Source organism: Taurulus bubalis, assembly GCF_910589615.1.
Source record: "Taurulus bubalis genome assembly, chromosome: 20".
NCBI lineage: Eukaryota > Metazoa > Chordata > Actinopteri > Perciformes > Cottidae > Taurulus > Taurulus bubalis.
Window position 1 is genome coordinate 10996082 of NC_136608.1, and position 20209 is coordinate 11016290.

At 43.1% G+C, this 20209-nt stretch overlaps 1 protein-coding gene across 2 annotated transcripts in view; it reads right to left on the bottom strand.

Moving 5' to 3' along the window:
• Positions 1–1461: 1461 nt before the first annotated feature.
• Positions 1462–20209, bottom strand: part of chchd3a (coiled-coil-helix-coiled-coil-helix domain containing 3a) — a 62631-nt gene continuing 43883 nt past the window's right edge. The window contains exons 7-10 of one of the 2 annotated variants that reach the window (XM_079235786.1): positions 17861–17931; positions 5479–5614; positions 5206–5246; positions 1462–2153 (exon numbers count right to left, since the gene is read on the bottom strand). In XM_079235786.1, the coding sequence (XP_079091912.1) occupies positions 2144–2153; positions 5206–5246; positions 5479–5614; positions 17861–17931 (258 nt within the window). In that variant the 3' untranslated portion in view covers positions 1462–2143. The remainder of the gene's footprint in view (positions 2154–5205; positions 5247–5478; positions 5615–17860; positions 17932–20209) is intronic. The other variant, XM_079235787.1, reaches the window with a different exon arrangement.

Genomic DNA, 20209 nt, shown 5'->3' on the forward strand with positions numbered 1-20209 from the left:
TAGAAGCTATTGTTGAGATGTAGTATTTTCATAGAAGCTTTGCAACTTTAAAAAAGGCTGTTGAGGTCGCGGTGGAGGCCTTTAAAAAGGAAAAAGGTGAGCTCCATGTTTGGATCTCATGATTCTCTAATCATCCTTTAATCATATCAGAGGGGATATAATCTTGTTACAGACAGAATACACCGTTAAATCACTTATCCTGGATCGGAGGTACGGGGTCAGATAGAGGAGTCTTGCAGCTTGTGTCAGAGTCACAGAGCGAAGAAAAGTGGGGTAGAAAATAATAAAATAAAAAAAAACAGGGCTTGTGGAGAAACACCTGCCATGAACTCCGATAGTCATTATGCCCAACCTTTAGAAAACCCCTCTCTCACACACTCACACACAGAATAATAGCGGTCAACCCCTCGCCCCTTCGAGACTCCAGAAGTCAAAAGGCAAGAGGACAGCTGACTGACAGACAACAGGGGGATTAGTCAGAAGGAATCACATGCCTGCCTGCCTGCCTGCCTGCCTGCACACACACACACACACACACACACACACACACACACACACACACACACACACACACACACACACACACACACACACACACACACACACCCACACACACCCCTTGCCTCTCTCGGTTGCTCTGTCCATCACTCCATGTCTCACACACACTTTCTTCTGATGCAGTATTAAGATAACGTCTCCAATATGATCACCTGCCTCCACATCAAACCCAGACGGCGTCCCCTCAAAAACACACACACACACACACACACACACACACACACTATTACTGCATAAAACGTGTGTGGCTGGCTGTATTACAACCCCACCCATCCGCACACACTGTCAAACCAAACACGCAGATACATCCAGTGTCTGTCTATCCAGTTAAACCCAACCCAGAGAGACTGGCGGAGTGCAGACAGCGTAGAGAAGCCGTCTCCTCCAAGGCAACATTAGCCTGAGAGACTGAGCCGAGAAGAGACACTCTGATAAGGAAGGAGAGAGAGAAAGACAGAAGGAAGTACATAAGTAAAAGGAAAGCGGGACAATGAGAGGATAAGGAAGGAGAGATCCCTGCTCTTTCACTGAATAGCTTGAGCGCATCGAGGATTCACACAACAGAGCTTCATAAAGAAAGACAGACAGCTCGAGAAACAGAGAGAAAGATAGATTATGAACCAGAACATCTGGGACGGATGTTACCCCAGCGCTCCAGTCCCCTTCTCTTGGGCTCATTCACTCCGTTTGGCAAAATGTCGTCGCGACAAGATGAGGGCTGCGCATCCATCAAAGATGTACAATGCTTGCTTATGTAATTACCATAAAATACACACACACACACACACACACACACACACACACACACACACACACACACACACACACACACACACGAGAGAGAGAGTCAGAGCCCACTGAATATGCAAGGAAGGAAAAAGTTCAACAACAGTTCCTGCATCGTTTCGTCTTTTATTTCCTCTGATCAGACATTGTCACAAGTGCTGGTCTGGATGAACACTCAACACGCAGATCGTTAGATTATTAACACAACTCAAACGAGCAGATGCAAAGACGAAACAGATGAGTATATGTGCATTTGTGTACAGGATAGTGCATTAGGAGCAGGAAAACAATGAATTATGGACAAGAAAATATGACTGACTTCTATTCGTAAAAATAAGACTATGAATTTGCTAACAGTGTTGAGGTGAGAGGGGATGGGTCCAGGTGGCTGGCGACAGAGGCAGCTTACGCTCTTGCGGTTTTATCCGGTTCATATGTACTGTCCTTCTAGTGGGCCAAACTCAGGCCTGCAGGGTCCCGTCAGGCCCTGCTCTTTCTCCGAAATGGCAGACTGTGTCACTGCCTCCCTACGTGCTCACAGGAGAGATAGACAGAAGGTGAGAGAGGTGGGGAAGGAGTGTCTATTTCTCTATCAGGGTGCTGTGCTCGGTGCCTCTAGTCTGGTCCGGTTTGGTTCCCCACAAGGGTTTTGAGGGGGTGCGTCTTGGTGCTGACTCATTCCTCACTTCCTCCACTCCGGTTTTGGTCTGTTTGTCGGTCGGTCGATAATCAGTAATCCCACACAATAAACTCTTCATTGCGCTCCCTTTCTTTCTCTCTCTTCCTTAACCCCCGGTCCTCAACTTGTTCTGCAGACGAAAAAGCAAAAGAGAAATATGCATTAGAGAGACAGATGAAATAAAAATAGACAAACAAACGGAAGAGAAAGATATTATGTCCCTCGCAGGAGACAAGGCAGTCAGAGGAAGGCCCGAGAGTACAATAAAAGGGTGGAGTGAGTTGGAGGAGAGGAGAAAAGACCCGAGGGCAGTGGATTCCATGTAAGCGATAAGTGCAACCACAAATCCCCAGCACTCCCCGTCTCCCTGTCAATAACCATTTGAACTGTTCTAGTGCAGCTGATGCCACTGCATGAACACTGCTGAAGGAGCAAAGGGTGGAATAAAGAAAAGAGGGAGAAAAAAGAAGGGACAATAAGAAGAGGATTACGTAGACAGAAAATAAGAAAGAAAAATATCTTCTTCCTCCCTAACCAACTTAATAATTGAGGCTTTGGATGAGACACAGCACATCCATCTCAAGTTTCGTTTAATTTCTGCAAAGGAATCCACTTTTGATTCGCACATGAAATGATTATCGACACAAACATACACAGGTTGGAACAAGAGGCAGACTTTCAAGAGATCACTGAACGGATAATTCCAGTTTAATAAATACTTGCGCTGTATTTTTATCACTTCTGTTGGATATGAAAACATTGTATCTACATTATCCAAGTGCTGAGATCTGGGAACGAGGCAACATCAGATCACCGTGTTATGGTTCCTTTTCTGAGCTTAGTGAGCTCATAGAAACCCCACCTAAACTACGCTCATGAGCAGGTCAGTATCTGCAGAGAGTCAGCTGTGGTGGCGGTTTACAGAAGAGACTTCACATGTGCATTCCCTGCCAGGTAAGTGTGGCTAACCCGGGGCTTTCTTTAAAACCTCTGGGTGTCTGAACTACTGAGCAATGAGTGATTAGAGAGACGGACGAAACGCATCTATGAAATCAAAAATCAAATATATTCTAAACAAGATTTACTGACATCTAAAAATATAGAAAGGCCAAATTAAATCATTGAAATGGACTTCATCAAGAGCTATTTGGATTGACATGTCAATGCTTAAGATGCTGTTGGAACAGTTCTATGAGCCAGCTCCCTTTTCCTTACGATGCCTGCAAACATAACACCCTCTGAAACCACAAATAGTGATCTCTCTTGGCCATTTGAGAGTAAAAAGGAGATGGAAGGGTCAGTCTAAAAAAAAAATGAAGTGGGGAAGGAAAAGATAGGGAGCAAGATGCGGCCATGCGGCGAGAATATGGAATGAGGAGGCAAGCAGTGGATGGAAAGATGGGCTTCCATGATAAACTCTTATTTAGAGGGAGAGGGAGAACAAAAGGGAGACTGTATCTGTCCTTCGACTGCCTCTTCCTCACTGTTTGCTATCTGGACCTGTTAAGTGCTGAATGCATTAGGAATGCGACTAGTGATGGAGGGATAGTAGATGAGGGAGTGAAGGAGGGATGGTGGCAGGGCAAAAGGGGCACAAAAGAGAGTGAAAGTGGGTTTAAATGTTATCACTGACTGTGACGATAACAACGCTAATTATCATTAACAAAGGCCGGCTGGCTGACAGCGCCTCTCTCTCTCTCTCTCTCTCGGCTGACTCCAGTCAAGGGGTCAATATTGTAGAACAGAGATTTGGGGGATTTGTTTTTTTAATACCCAGTGAAATGGCATCTTGGACATCTTCCCCATCTATACCCATGGCGCTGCAGATTTAAGTGGAATTCAAGATTTGAAGGGGAAGGACGAAAAAAGGGGAAAGAGATTTTTTCCATTTAAAAACTGCATGACCTATGATATCAAGTGTCTTTGACAGAAAGGGCAAAGAGATGAGACGGCTGTTGGCTCCTTATGGATCCTCTGACCTCCAGAGGTCAAAGTCGTGTCCTTTGACATTTGTTCTCAGTGCAGCTTCCTGCTTGGCCCTGATAAAGCTGTGTAAACATCCTAATCATGAAGCTGCATCAGCTCATATCAATCCGACTTCATTCCTTCCCCCCCATTGTCAGCTGTGTAATTCTGCATAATATTCCTTTAAAGCCTTATCACAGAACAGTTTTTTTTCTTCTTTTTGCACCTAATGACTTTAAAAGCAAGTCTGATACAGATAAGAGCAGACGAACAGGAGTGTGTTGTGATTGCCGCAGGGTGATAAACACAACCGGATTAACATATAATCTCAGGCTTGCTTCCAAACAATTTACAAGATCATAACAGCATCCGGCCTATGAACGTACCCTTGCCGCATCTCGCCGAGTCTACAGGTAGCCGTCTTAAATGCACGTGCACACCCACGCGATGAATAAAACATTGTGCAATTTACATGTATAGCTTAAAAATCTGCCTGCATCTGACTTTTAGATCTAATACCAATACCCACGAGAGTGAGCGAGAGACACAAAACTCAGTTTCCTTCATTTCCGGCAAAACAATGCAATTGTAAAAAGAAAAAGAATCTAATAGAAAAGCTCTATGAATGTAAATTGAGCCTTTTGAAGCCAAGTGATGTTACATATTGCAAAGTGAGGGAGGAGGAATCAAGTTAATATGAACCTGAGTGACATTACTATTACCATACAGTGTGTGACCGTGGGAGACAGATGGCGGAAAAACATTTGCACTTGGCAATGAAAGGAGAGAGCACAGAGAGGACAATGCTATCCAACTAGCAACAGCTACTCCCTTGGTCTTATTACATTAAAACACACACAGAGACAGTCAGGGGAACGCCTGTGTCAGCAGGTATTATGGAAATAGGCCGTAAGGTCTAAACTGGCTATTTAGAGTGAGCTTTATACAGGCGCCAGTAGCCCAGTGGAAATCCTATTCTCCCGTCTAAAAGCCAGGAGCCAGCACATGTAAATGGATGCCCGTGTGTATGTCTGCGTGTGTATTACATTCATTCATTTAGACATTTAAAAAAGGGAAGGCTGCTAAAGTGTAGCTACCATACACACATCTATGAGCCCAATGACGCATTCTGTAGCTAACACACACATGGGGCTATTTTGTAAAACATCGATTCAAATGAAAGCTACACCACAGGATTATGAGGCGCTACAACTTACATATCATCTGTCCATGAGGGTGCATGCACACACTTGTTATTCTTTTCAGGGGGGAAAAACAACATTATTTATACAAATTAAGTTTTATGTATTTTCCTCACATGCAAAGGGTGTGTACAGTTGCACACAATGAAATGCTCATTCATTTCACTCAACAAGCATGCAAAACACATAAACATAACATGCATATGCAGAAGATGCGAGTGGAGCGTATCAAATGATGTTCACATGAGATATGATCAACGATAAAAGCTTAGTTCGGTAAATATGCACCTGTTTGTTGTTGTTGACACACTGCAGGTAGAGGGCCGCTATGTTGGAGCAGTTCAGGGTTTTGCCAACGTTCTCCTTGTAGCATGCGAGGATCTGGCCCTGCAAGTCTGCACACACAGGATACACCTCATACCGCCTGCGGGGGTGAGAAGGGGAGAGACAGGGTGTGAAAACAGGGGGAAATATGGTGGTAAAATTGAGACAACGGTGGAGCTTGAAGAGAAAAAGTGTGATTTGGATGAGTGTTAAAGGGAAGGATAAAAGCATAAAAGTCCAAAGTGGACAGAAAATGAAGGCAACCTGGAAAATGTGGATGGGCAATGCAGAGGTATTGACAGAATGAGCATCAAGACCAAGAGAAGGAGCGGTACCGAAAAGACCATATCAATGGTCATGTATCTCAGTGCACTGAGAGCCCACTGAGCTATACAGCAGTCTAGAGTGTGTTCACCCGTCTGCCTTTTCTATTACTACTGTCATTCCAGTCCAAAACACCTGAAGCAACAATCAATATTACTGTATCTGCTGTAAAGAAGGTGAAAAGGTCAATCCGGCCATGCAGAGTATTGGCATCGACAGAGAGGTCAAAGGGTTCCCAAAAAAAAAAAAAAAGGCACAATAGGATGTGTCCAATAAAGGTTTGCACAATAGCTTCATCACCTGAAAAGGGAGATTCGTCAGTGCTATGGGACCGCTTGGGAGAGAAGCTAACTCGGCAAATCAATGTGTAATGCAGAGTAAACAAGAAAACGGCATTGGTTTAATCTAGACAAGCAATAAAGCGTAGTTGCTACAACGTGATGATGATGATAATGATGATGAGGTTGAAATTACCGGCAAGCTAAGTATACTTTCTTTTAATTGACTCCCCGTTCTTATGTTTTACATCTAAAAAAGGCTTTAAAAAGACCTCGCGGAAAAGAGTATCGATCACTCGACTGGATTGTAGTGAATCCTTCCATTGATTGGGAATGGCACCCTGAAAGAGTCAACCATAGCTGCATAGCTGTCACCTTGGCGTGGCCTAAATGGCAAATTCAAATCGTTTCGCATCCACCAGGAGGTTGTTGTTGTAGACTGTGGATGCAAATATGTCTGGTTATGGGCTACACACCACTAGCTTAGCACGCCCAAGTCTGTCCTTGAGGTCTGCTACAGCTTTAGTGCTGCTGTCTTTGTTGGTATGATCCAGATGCTAGCCTTTCTAATAGTAGCTGCTATGGTAAACTTCAGTGCATTTAAATGGGACTTTTAATGTCGGATGTATGCAAGTGTTGGATCCTTCTTTGCCCATCTGAGCAGGGGGGGGATGTACCACCAGCGCTGGTGCCTTGCCCAATGTTAACTGCTTTTGTCTGTCTCTTCCCACACCCCATAAAAAATCCATAACGACGACACATGTGCATGCTTGGGCTATTATGCTAATGGCGGTGTCATCGTTTTGTTCACACCAGTGCTCAGGACACCCCATCTGCCTCACTAAACGGCTCGCGTGGGTGTGAAAGAGATTTTGCCCGTCAGCAACTCTGGAGATCTCAAAGGAATACTGGGGGCGAAGCCGAGCCCCAGGAGTCAGAATCAGATGTTTGATTTGCCCCCGGAGTGAGAAATTACCACCCGTCGGATACAAAGCAGGGGATTGGTCGCATGGGTCATTACCCAGGGTGCAATGCAGCAGGAGGCTGGTGCAGCGTGCGCAATGTGTACATATGTGCATCACCAGTGGTCATATTTGTTGGGGAAGCCGGAAAAAACCCACTATTGTCCTTGTAAGTGCAGTTCAGTGCTCTGCACACCTTCCGCAGTAGTGTGATTAATCAATGCAGTCCATCAATCACCATCAGAGACACTGCTCAGAGGCCAACCAGGGTGACAACTGTTCTATCAAAAGCTAGTGAGGGATATTACAAAGAATGAGAATAGTCCATTTGGACACCCTTCTTTTCTTCATCGCTATTATGTCTGTACGGTCAATATGAAGCTACTTCCAGTTAGCTTAGCCAGAGACTGGGAGCAGGGCCATTTTTGTGGCTGGGCCCGGTGGCTTCTTGGATGTACGTTGTTAATTAGAGAGTTTTAGAGGTGCTGGTAGGACACCTTTGCCACATTTGGAGCCATATACAATATGACCGGTTGCCGGTTGCAACTTCAATATCCACTGTACAGACATGAGAGTGGTATCAATCTTCTCATCTAACTCTTGGCAAGAAAGGGAATGCGCGCTTTCCCCCAAAATGTGGAACCATTCCTTCAGATTTTGGTTGATTCCACGGTAGGTGTTATCACTTTGAGCGCAGACCGAACATTATGCTGCAGGGTGTGTGGAGGAGGTTCTGCATTTGTGGATCCATTGGGGAGAAATCCAGTCATTTGCTAGGAGGCATGACAAGGCCATTGCTCTGCGTCAGGGTGCTGAACGATGACAGCAGTGCTCGCAGAAATCACTGCCATCCTATTCCTATGGATCCTGGCGCTCATTTATTACACCGCCTATGGGCATCTACTGGGACGAGAGGAGCCACATACACCCACTAATTACTTTTTTAAGCGTTTGCGTTAATACCAGGTGCATCCTGCTGATACAAACCACAGTGTTTATCACCAGTAATGGCCTCTGAGAGAGAGAGAGAGAGAGAGAGAGAGAGAGAGAGAGGATAACGGGTAAAGGGGGTGGGAATGAAGAGCGTTTCTTGATGAGGAACTAGACAGTGGTACTTCTATTTTTGCTTGCTCTCTGGTTCTCTCTGTGGGGAAGGGGGCTGAGACAGTGGTTGAGTTTATCATGGAGACAATAACACTGTCACACACACACACACACACACACACACACACACACACACACACACACACACACACACACACTCTATGGCAGCACGCTGCATCCTCTATCATCTATCATTAAGATTAACATAAAGTTCCTGCAGCCAACCACAGAGCTGGTAGGGAACGACCTCACCCCTCCCTCTCGCCTCCTCAGTTTTACATTGGGAGCCCTCATGTCATTTATGATAGCAAGACTGCTGTAGTGTTATGCAGCAGGGTGAGCAGATGCAAAAAAACGGTCAATATGTCATATTATGAATGCGCTATATAAACCATAACCTTTAGATTACCCTTTAATTCATACAATGTACCCATTTTTAGCAGAATAATATAAAGTTATGATATGCAATACATCAGAGCAAACAGTATACGGTACTCATCTAACACACTTGTGGTCATTTAAAAACGTACCATCTGAAGAGAGATTGCCCAAGGTAATCGCAAAATTCTTTCAGCCGAGTTATGGAAATACATTCAGGTATTGTACTCGGTTTTAGGTGAGCGTGGGGAAATTTTGATCCTTTTTTTATTACAAAGCACCAACAATACCTCCCTACAGAGCTATATTCTTCATGTTGAATTCAGAACTAGACAGATCTATTATCAGGAGTAAACCACTGCAAAGTGTAAACACATTAGATTCTTCCACTGCAGATCCTAGGGTATAATTACAAATATAGTCAAAAACATGTGAATCATCCAGATCCAACTCAAGTTGAACAGTGAGGCATTTATATATTTATATACACACCGAGCCTGTATCGCACTTCCAGAGGCAAAACCTCTTTCATGGCCATGTTCGAATGAAAATGAAAAACAAACAGAGGCACTTTGACATTTTTGGCATCCCTGGTTTGGTAATATTTAGGTTTTGGTTGACAAGATGTGACATACTTGGGTCTGTTGTCAGTAGAAAGGGACACAGAGCTATTTGTATTGGCCACTGGTTCCCAAGCCCTTTTGCTTCTGACCTCGTTTTATCAAGCAATGTCTACTTATCATAGCGTGCATGTCCATGAATAGCAATTTTTCTTCTAAGACTTACATTTTTTTTTTTCAGAGGGTTGAGGATGTAAAACTATGGAAAATTAAAACATAAGTCGGAAAAACAGAATTATATTATGGCAGAATTTTGTTTTTGCTTTATTTCCTGACCCTGTAGATTAATCTTGTGACCGACAAAGTGATATAAATCTTACTGACACTGCTGCTCTCGTATAGATTATTCCACAGGTTATAGAAACAGCCATTGCTAATAAACGCTGAACCCCCTCCCCTTTTTTTACCTTCTCTATTCTTCTTTTATTCCTTCCCTCAACCCCCAGAGGTTCATGGGATATTTAATAAAACTACATGTGGAGGAAGACTCTGAAACAAATAGAGACATCTAGCCAGTTGGTTATTATTTGCTCTATACGTATGTGTGCATGTGTGTGTGTGTGCATGTGTGTGCTGCACCACTGTACCCCAGAGACAGTAAATCTAAACCGTCATATAGGGGTCTCGCCTCGTGCCATCAGTAGTAAAGGTCTCGACAACACCTAATCCACCCCACCCCCACCACACACACCAAGCAAGTCCCCATTGCCTTGATCCATTGATAGGTATGAATAAGGCTGGTTTTTAGATATCTACATTACAGTTTCTCTGCTCTGCGTCATAAATCACAAAGGAAGGAAGGGAGGGGAAATAAAAAAGGACAATGTGGGGGGAACACTCCATTGAGAAGCTGCGACTGAGATGGCAATGTGTTTGTGAGACGGAGGGCAGAAAAGAAAGCGTAGAGAAGAAGAGGGGGGAAGAGAGATGTAGGAGAAGAGGAAGAGCCTTCGCAAAACACTGCTGAAACTCTCTGCTCACTTCCTTTGTGAAGTTTTCCTTCAGGGGAGAACAGAAAAGGAGGTTGAGAAGAGGGGCAGAAATGATATGAGAGGGTGAATGTGTCCCATTTAACATGTAATAAGGCAGAACAGATTACCTGCTCACTCTCGCTCTCACTGACCCTCTCCCTCCTCAAGGTGTCCCTATATAATTTAATACACTCACTTCTTTCAAACCTGCGCAAGTCAGCACATTTCCATGGAGGGGACCTATTCCGATACATTCTTCAAAGAACATATTGACTGCAAATAGGACATATTGAGATCGATGTTGGGATTTTCATACAATATGCATGTGTTATGCCAATAGACAGAGCGGGGAACGGTGTCAGTACATTTTTCAAACCAACATATATTGACCATGACTACCATCTGCTGTAACAATATAGAGCGAGTGCACTAAAATGACATTCATAGATCTCCGTTATGGGTACAACATGCTTCAATAGTTGAGCAAAGTGCGAGACACATCTGGAAAGATGTACTTTCATCCATCATAATTTGAGACGCATTAAAAGTCAGAACAAAGACACACAGATATATACATAGGAGTGACCAAATGAACATGCGGGCACAAAGGCAAACATTGTCCATTCCCTGGATATCAACTGTCCCCTGCAAACAGAATTATCAAGTGCACAAACCGGCTCCAGAGGATTGCTGGACAACTTTTCGCTCCAAATGCGAGAACACAGTTTTCTTCCAACAATATGATATCATAGCAAGCAGTAGATGGGCAATAAATATGTAATCGCTGTAAACAGCTTAAGAAATTAACATAAGATAAACTTAATTACCGCCTCGTGGTTGTATGCCTCAACCAACAAAGTCATATTGTTGTTGTTATTGTTAGTCATAAGTCATATTGTTGTCTCTTCCTCACCTGATCCTGTCCTATATCGTATGTTGCGGGCAAAAATAGTGAGGTCACAGTGACCGTTGATCACCAAAATCCAATCAGTTCGTCTTTGAGACCAAGTGGACGTGTGTGAAGAATTTGAAGAAATTCCCTCGTGCCATTATTGAGCTACCACGCTCACAAGAATGAGAAGTAAGAACCGGCAGACAGACGTACAACCCAAAAACATAACGGCCATGGCTGTCGCCGGGGCGGAAGCATAACGCAAGTGATATGAATGTGTTTCCATCATTGGTGGATAACGTGTTTGTGTACACAAATATGGTAAAATAACTATGTTCATCATAGAATAAGTAAACAAGACACATTTTGTTTAGTAGCAAATAGTGACGCAGGTTCAATACCCATCTCTGTTGAGAGCGACTACTTCTACAGCGCTTTTGTCAGAGACAAAGGAATCGAAATGCATTTATCATTAACAAAAGGCAAGCAAGCAATCCTATCCAAGAGGACGCCACATGACTTTACTAATGGACTTCTCATTCTGTTACCATAAAAATGTGCTTGACAAAAACAGGTAGAAGCCACTTTATGGTCTGATTTGGTCAGATTTCACACAGGTTGCCAGTATTTATCTTCCTCAATCTCTGACTTGTCCGTTCGCCTACATCCATCTACAACACTTACTGTAGCTCCATCGACAGTATGGATTACACTCGGCTGCCACCAGATTGAGTTCCAAATCACCACATTCTCTATTTATCATCATTTGGGTCCACTTAGGGGTAAATAGGGTTAAGGGGCGGCTGCTGGTTCCCCCTTAAGAAGCCCTCATGTTCTCTCTAGTTAAGGCAGGCGTCAGTACCGAGGGGGGCAAATAAATACAAATGATCCAGTTAAGGAGAAAAATGACACACATTTCGCTCACGCTGCTTTTTAAAAGCAGACCTGAGTGACCCCCCGCAGTGAAATCCATCAGCATGGATAAGAGATTAAATGAGAGAGAGAGAGAGAGAGAGAGAGAATCAAGAAAAGCATGAGGGATAAAAGACTACTCAAGAATGGAGAACGAGAGAGAGTGAGTGAGTGAGTGAGTGAGCGAGGCAAAAGCAGACGATAACAAAGAGGGAGTGAGCAAGAGAGATTTGAATTAAGACAGAAAACACATTGCGTAAGTGAGCAGTGAAGGAGACAAAGAAGGATGAGTGGGTGAGAGGAAAAGAAAAGACGAGTGGGTGTCCTTTCTGACCTCTCTTCAAACACACTCCAAAAAGAAGACTGGTCTCCGTCCTCAAGCTGAGGAAGACGAGCATGTTTGGAAAAACAAATCCAAGCATACGGGTGAAAGACGTTGGCCAGTTTAGGGAACGCCATTTGTGCGAGATGCCGTGAAATCGCGAGGTTCATCCAGTTTTTGTGGTTGGTAAATATACTGGTGGACATTCACTGCATATCAATGAAACGTCACCCGTCACATCTTTCCTGTTCCATCATTCATGTCACTGCGTTTCTCACTCGATGAAAAAGACCCAAAGAATACAGAAAAGCAATAAAAGCCGTGAGTGGCTTTCCCAACCATTTCCAATGTGGCAAAGTCACTACATTGGACACTAAAAAGGTGTGAATGTGTAGTGTGTGTGTGTGTGTGTGTGTGTGTCCACGTAGGTGCCGCGAATTGTGTGCACTTTTTACAGCCAGTGCAGCGAAGCTGTTAAGGCCGAAAGAAGAGCTTTTAAAGCAGTTATTGACTTCTGTCTCTTCAGCTGACCACCTTCTTGTCCCTGCACCCCCGGGTTGCCTAGCGACAGATCCGCGGTTCACCCTCACCTGACAGAGGGGTCAAAGCGCTGCTCCGTCTTTGCAGCCTCGCCGGCGACCACTTCAGAGAACACCTCCACCTCTACGACTGAAGTACTTTCAGATAACTTTCTTACTGAATGAATTCCTGTCAATTTTCTTTCATAATTAAAAGTGCTGCTTGGAGCGATTAAACATTAATAAATCATTACTTCATTAATTTTGGGACGTCAGTATTATTCACTTAAACAAACAGGAGCACTGCCAAGAAAATAGAAAGCCTCAACACCTTATTTACATTTTGGAGCAGCAGGGTGGATTTAGTAGGGAGAGAAACTCCAGCGTGTTTGTCCTCTCCAGTCATGTGAAAGCTAAATTAAATGCACAACGCAAATGTCCTGCAACGCTTTCCTGCGTGTTCCTTGCCATGTGCCTCCTGATTTTGTGTCCACTGCCTTTGTGACAAGAACGTAATGGTTTGTAGAAAATTACGGAAACGTGGTCTTAAACTTAAATGACACAATTAGGACTAAACTTGACCATAATCTTTGTTTACTATTATAATTAAAACAAAGTAGCCGTTTCGCTGCACTGAAAACTGAACTTTATTCGGTAATATTGTACATTGTGTTCATGCAGTTAAGAGAAAACGTTGAAGGTTGTTTATTGTACGATGTTTCTGGTTAAAACGGGCTGAAGGAGGGACGAGTGGGATCTACTTTCTCCCACATGGCATGGAGGAGACGTCTCTTGACCTCGGCAGTGCAGCACACGCGCGTGATCAAGAACAACAAAGAGCCATTTACATTCAACAAGTTTTGATCCACGCCTCCTCATTCCACCTCTGCGCGTGTGCGGAGGGATGAAGTGAGTACTGAAGCTGCTGTTATTATACTGGATTAAATTAAAAAAAGATTTATTCAAATGGGATAAAAAAATAAAATATACAACAGACAGTGTGTAGCCTGAGGGAGGAGAGGAGTGACAGTGAAGTGACAAACGAAAAGGAGTTTTTATTCTATGGCCGACTGGCTTGGCATCGAAACCCACATGCACTCTTAGTCACAAACACAAAAAGGTGAAAACACACCGCCTTTTATGATCTTATCACAAATGTCACCATCAAGGCTGAAAGCTAAGAGAAATCCAAGTTTTTGAAGCTTGAGAAGGGAGATGGAGACATAAGAGATGATGGTTACAAAGCCTCGTCAGGCGCACCCATTCACCTATATTAGATGTCCCCGTGCCACCTCAATTCTGCAGGGACCCTGGACAAACACAGAGTGACCTGCTTCAACAAAAGAAGCCCGAAGCCCAACCAAAGGTTAGCACTGACAGGAGGTTTAGGGCTCCGCCACTGTTCCTTCATTCCCAGTTCCATCTTCGCGCATAATCTCACATCTATCATTTTCCTTCATGCCTGTCAGCTTGCATTTCAAACTAAAGCCCCATTGGGTCACTGCAGCCCATCGAGACACTGCGCGCACACACACACGGACAAAAGCAGATATCCACATGCATATATGCAAGCTCACTCTAATTCATTCATCCTCACACACAAAAGCATGCGGACACATGTACTCTTCCATACATGTGGTGCCGTACAGGTCACACTTCCCGTGCTGGCCGGTGTGATAATGCATCAGACTTGGATAAACAACTAGTGGTGAACGGGTGGCAGGATATAAATCAGGTGCAGGGAAAGATACAGTAGTCTCCTTTTCACAGGCAACTGGGAACTCTTATCTACAGCCAGTGTCACGAGGAGAGTGAATAAAAGCTTCTGTGTTACGTGTATGTGCGTGTCCAACATACCGCATGATTACATTATCTGTTACATGTTGTGTATGTTTACGTATATGTGCAAGGGCTGTACACCAAGTGTCTTTTGCCCAGGTCGTTGGCAGCAGGTTGAACCTTGCATGTTTATGATTCATGGCAACAATGTCAGACACTCGAGGGGCCTTTTTTACAGTAGTAGTGCAGTATTTGTTCCTCACTTTAGACAACAATTGTTCAAGTGTCCATAATTCTGTGTGGAAAAATATAAAAATATGTTAGTTTGTCAGGCACAAGTTTTTGAAGCATCATGTTAGAGATGAGATGGATTCGTTCTCATATTAGTATTGCTCTGGCTTAGAATACTACCATGGTGAGAAAGTGTAAAATAATGTGTGTATATATATATGTGTATATATATATGTGTATGTATATGTGTATATATATATGTGTATATATATATATATATATATATATATATATATATATATATATATATGTGTGTATATATATATATATATATATATATATATATATATATGAGTGTTGTAATGAGGTCACAGTAGCGTTCCGGTTGGGAGAGCTCTATCATTCTCAGAAAACTCTGGTGGGAATACTGCAGGAGAATGGCAGCGAACAGCTGTATGGCTGGCGCACACACACACACACACACACACACACACACACACACACACACACACACACACACACACACACACACACACACACACACACACACACACACACACACACACACACACACACACACACACCCCCCCACCCACCCCCCTTGGGTACCTACCTTTCCCACTTCAAATGAATTTTCATATTTTCGCACTGAGATTAATGGAAATAATGCACACTGGCTACTTGCTGAAGCCTATTTGTAAACTGTTTGGTTAACTTATGTAAATCACACACCATAAAGAAAGTAAACTCACCATAAAAGGCAAGCATATTACAAATTCAAGTGAGAGACATTCAAGACAGTGCCACAGGAGAGACATTTTCATATTAGTGTAATTAAACCGAATGTTTTTTGTTTTTGCTCAGAATGTCTTGTGCCGATCCGGTTTCAAATCTGAATAATTATTTCCCTTGTTGGCTATTACAGAGCATCAGCCCAAAGAGTCATAATAAGAACAGGTGCAGCATATTACTATGACACATACATTCCTCCCAATTCCCTATCAAGACCTGATTTTCCTGATCTGAATGACCCCCATATTCCCAACTGATCTTACATCACATGGTAAAAACCAACCCCCCAAAAACTCTAATTAAAACTTGCAAAAGCACACATACAGATATGACCCCAACAGGCAGAATCCTGTGGTCCCTATAATAAACCGTAGCCTAATATCAGCCCTAACACTAATCAATCCCTGGAGTATCACTCCCTTTACCGTGGCACCGACGTGAACTAGAGTGGGGAAATGAGGATATTCTAATAAGAAAGATGTCATCTCACGCACTTTATAACATCCTTACATTAACATATAAAATGCTAATTCTATCGAGTATGGATAAGGCTCCAGTTTTTCTTTTTGTCTTCTATTTCTGGGGGACATTTTCAACTTTGAGGAAATCAAAAGCCTGTCTGAGACAAAAAAAAAAAAATATATATATATATATATATATATATTTATATATTGTCTGTTATTATTCAACAGAGGGCACAGATAGTATCTTATCGCTGTATGGTCTCTGTCATAGAAGAGAGAGGCACACACGTTATGTTCAACATATGAGAGCATACAAACATACACCATCACATATGAGCTCACACACATAAACAAAGATGGACCAAACACGCCCAGTTAAATCCAATTAACCCTCTGCTCTGATCCCTCAATGCATCCCTGCCCCTGTCTTGTAACACCAGAGCTTCCCGCCATTTCATTAGCGCACACACACACACACACACACACACACACACACACACACACACACACACACACACACACACACACGTAATCCAGTCACAACCCCGCTAATGCACCTCCTATATAATCCAATCAGCCAATCGCCGCTCTTCATGCAGAGGCCTGTGTCACATGACTACCGCACGTTATTCCAACATTCGCATGCAGTTAGCACTGTCATTTGGCACTAATGTTATTCAATTTTTTTTTTCTTTCTTTAATGTGATTTGGGAAGTCTCAGCTCCGGCTTCCACGAGTCTAGCGCTAAACCCCCGGTGGGCTAGGCTAATCAGTTTCCAGCATTTCTGAGGGAGACAATGATCCCAGTGTTAGCGCTGGCTAATGACAAGCTAACACAATTAGCCTAGCCTCCCTGGAGGAGAGCTCAGAGCTAGGGCCCATTCTTGCCCCACCTCCTACAGGCTCCTCATCCACTTTTCCTACATTACTATGGAGCCTAATGGCCTCCTATTAAGAAGACAGATGGAACACGGGTGGGGAGGGATTCTGCATCTTCTTGAGTTACATATATGTGTCAAAGATGTGCTACATCCATGACTGCTTGGATGTTTATTATTATTATTACCTCCTTTGCTAATGTCTTCAATGAAGTAACCATTCTTTCACTGCAAGGTGTGGCTGTGACATGTATTTAGAGCATATCATAGCGAAGCACTTGCACATTGAGGACCATAGATTCACTCATGCTGCTATAATGCACTCTGGCTCTTAATAGATGCTCACAATCTGTATACTATAGCAATATAATAGAGTAAAAGGGAGTAAAAACTATTCAAAGGCCAATGTGTACTTCCTTTCTGCAGCACAGAGGTTATATTTTACTTTGTGTCTTGGTGTCGGAAATGCTACCCATGTGTTATAAAACTGCTACAAATTATTTGATAATCTAGTTTGACCCAGGTCCAGCTGAAGATAAAGTCTTACAGAAGAAATATCCAAGAATCGCCCCGTCAGCTATCATCAGATGAGATCACAGCATGCGATCACGCTTATCAGCGAACCACATCATCAACATCAGCTAATGGACCGAGCTAATGTGATCCTGATTGAAAGACATCGGTTAGAATGCGGCTGGCATGATTCAATAGTCTATTCACTGGTCCACATGGACTTCTAATCTTCAATGAATGGATCATTATGGATAATACACAATGCCTGACAAAAGAAACAACAAAATCATAAAAAGCAACAATGAAAGTTCTATTTTTGGAGTTAAATGTAAAGAATGGGTTAAACTTTAAACTGGGATGCGACTTAAAGCCTTTTATCTACTTTGGATTGACTGCGTCTAAACTTACCTGAACTTGGCATTCACTTGGTCGGCAGCATTGTGATAGTTCTCTGTGGTGACCTTGTAGAACTGAGCACTCTGCAGAGAGACAGGGGGAGAAAAATGCATGAAAATGTGATTGCAATCTTTCATATAAAAAAGTCCATCCAATTTATCATCATCATCACACATCATCCCTGCTTTCAGGTTGAAGCTATTTAGGCAAAAGGAAACATTTCAGCACAGTGACACCTCATAACAGTTCGGATCTGATACGGTCCTGCCTACTCTGCAGCTGAGCCTACACAGCCCTGCCTCATCTCAGATCACTCAACCTCCATTAAAACTTGATGGAGAGGGATACCAGTGGCGCAGGTCTAATTCCACTTGGGCTTATTGTCCACAACATGGAAGCATAGCTTTGTGAAATGTCTACAGGTTGCAAGTATATGCCTGGAGGTATGAAATCTGCAACGGTGAGAAATATTGCCATTGTTCCATTTAGTTTTCGGCGTGCACGTATGTTTGCCTCTCTGTGCGAGTTTGTGAATTATGGGTTGTGTGTTTATGTGTGCGTTGGAGCTTATCCCCTCACAAACGGCCGCTGTAATAACAGGCAGCAATCCTGTAAGGTCAGAGGGCCGCTCGTCAACAGTGTACAGACCACTAGTCAAAATCCCCCAGTGACCCATAGCAAATGAACCCATCGCAGGACCCCTCAGCCTGAATTACCTCCTCAAACACGGCTATATAACACAGCTCCTCCACCATTTATACAACTCGAGGAAGATCTGCTTTGTCAGCCCCCGGTGGCTGTTACGCACATTTATGATCAAATGCTGAGAGATTGTTAAGTTTGACAGATGGCTTGGTTGCGAGTCGTATGAGGTTCGAACCAGGTCTACCAATGCGTTCCTAGACTTTTCAGGGTTAACAATGGAATTTGAAAACAAGTTATATCCCCATCTCTGCACTGTTAAAAGAGGAACAATTACCCTTGAGAATTTGTCGTGCAAAAAGCACGCAGGATCGGGGACCAGCCAACCGATCGACCTTATATTCCCTGGACACCAGACACTTAAATCATCGTGCATAAATTACAGAAACACTAGAAACGTGACAAATGTAAGCATCGTGGTCCCATCTGCCCGGACTTAACCTTCTAGCGGCAAAGACATTCATCATAGTTCAGAGCAGATCAATAGGAATGAACTGCGCTGCTGAAAAGATCGATAGTTGTGCGTTGCAGAGCTAAAAGAAGATGGGACATGACAACGCTGACAAAAGATCTGATACAGATTTGAGTCCTCTTCATTTGGATGGACTCCGCAGGGTTTGCAAAGGATTCAAAGTTTTTTACTGGTTCACATTCTGTAGAGTTACACATGTAATTTAAAATAAATAATAAGTCTTTTTTTTTACATTAATATGTAGGCTTCTATCATAACAATAAGAAAACATAACAAAAGTGTTTTAGGTATGTAGATAGTATCTATAGTATATACGTTATAGATAGTATAGGTATTGAACTGGATTAAAACATTGCTTGATGCTTTGCAATGACACAATCTATTTATTAGATCATTTTCACCCCTCTGATCTCTCATGAGATGTCTATGTGTGTCAAGTTTAATTGATTGGAAATGATTTATGCCGGTCGGGTCCCATGAGTAAAAGTCATGAACTCCAAGAACCTCTCCATAGATGCCCGAGATACACATTCAGGGATGCATTTGCAGGGTGTAAGTGACTGACAAAAAAAGTCCTTGCATGAAATATATAAAACAACATAATGTGGAAACAAAATAGGGGTCTGAAAACTTAACCTATCCGCTGCACTAGTCCCTCAGGCAGACATTAGTTTGCATGTAAAACACAATAAAGTAGTATGCCCAAAGTTTAAGAGTTAACTTGTAAGCTCCTGTTGTATCTGCGCCCTCTTGGCCTTGAATCAAGTGGTTTTTGGTGCAGACAAAGAAACTGTCAAGAGCTAAGGAAAAGGATTTAAAAGAGAAGCTTATTCACAGATAAAAAGGCTAAAAAGAGATTTTTGGGGCTGCTAAAGAGGCAAGAATAAGACTTCTCCTGGGTGCCGAGATTTAGCCATTGGAAGCGAAAGAGAGAGTCAGAAAGAGAAGGATTTGGGTGTCTGTGCAGAATACCAAGTATAAGGTAATAATACCTCCCTAAATGGCCGAGCTGGCACTAATCAGCACCGTAATCCACCTGGAGGGCAAAAGACCATGTGTGACAATGACTGCAGGACCACTCACAATACAGCTGCACACACAGGGACGCACAAACATCACATGTGTATTCACACTGACACCTGCGCGCACAAGGTACCACACACACACACAGCATGTGCACATGTGTG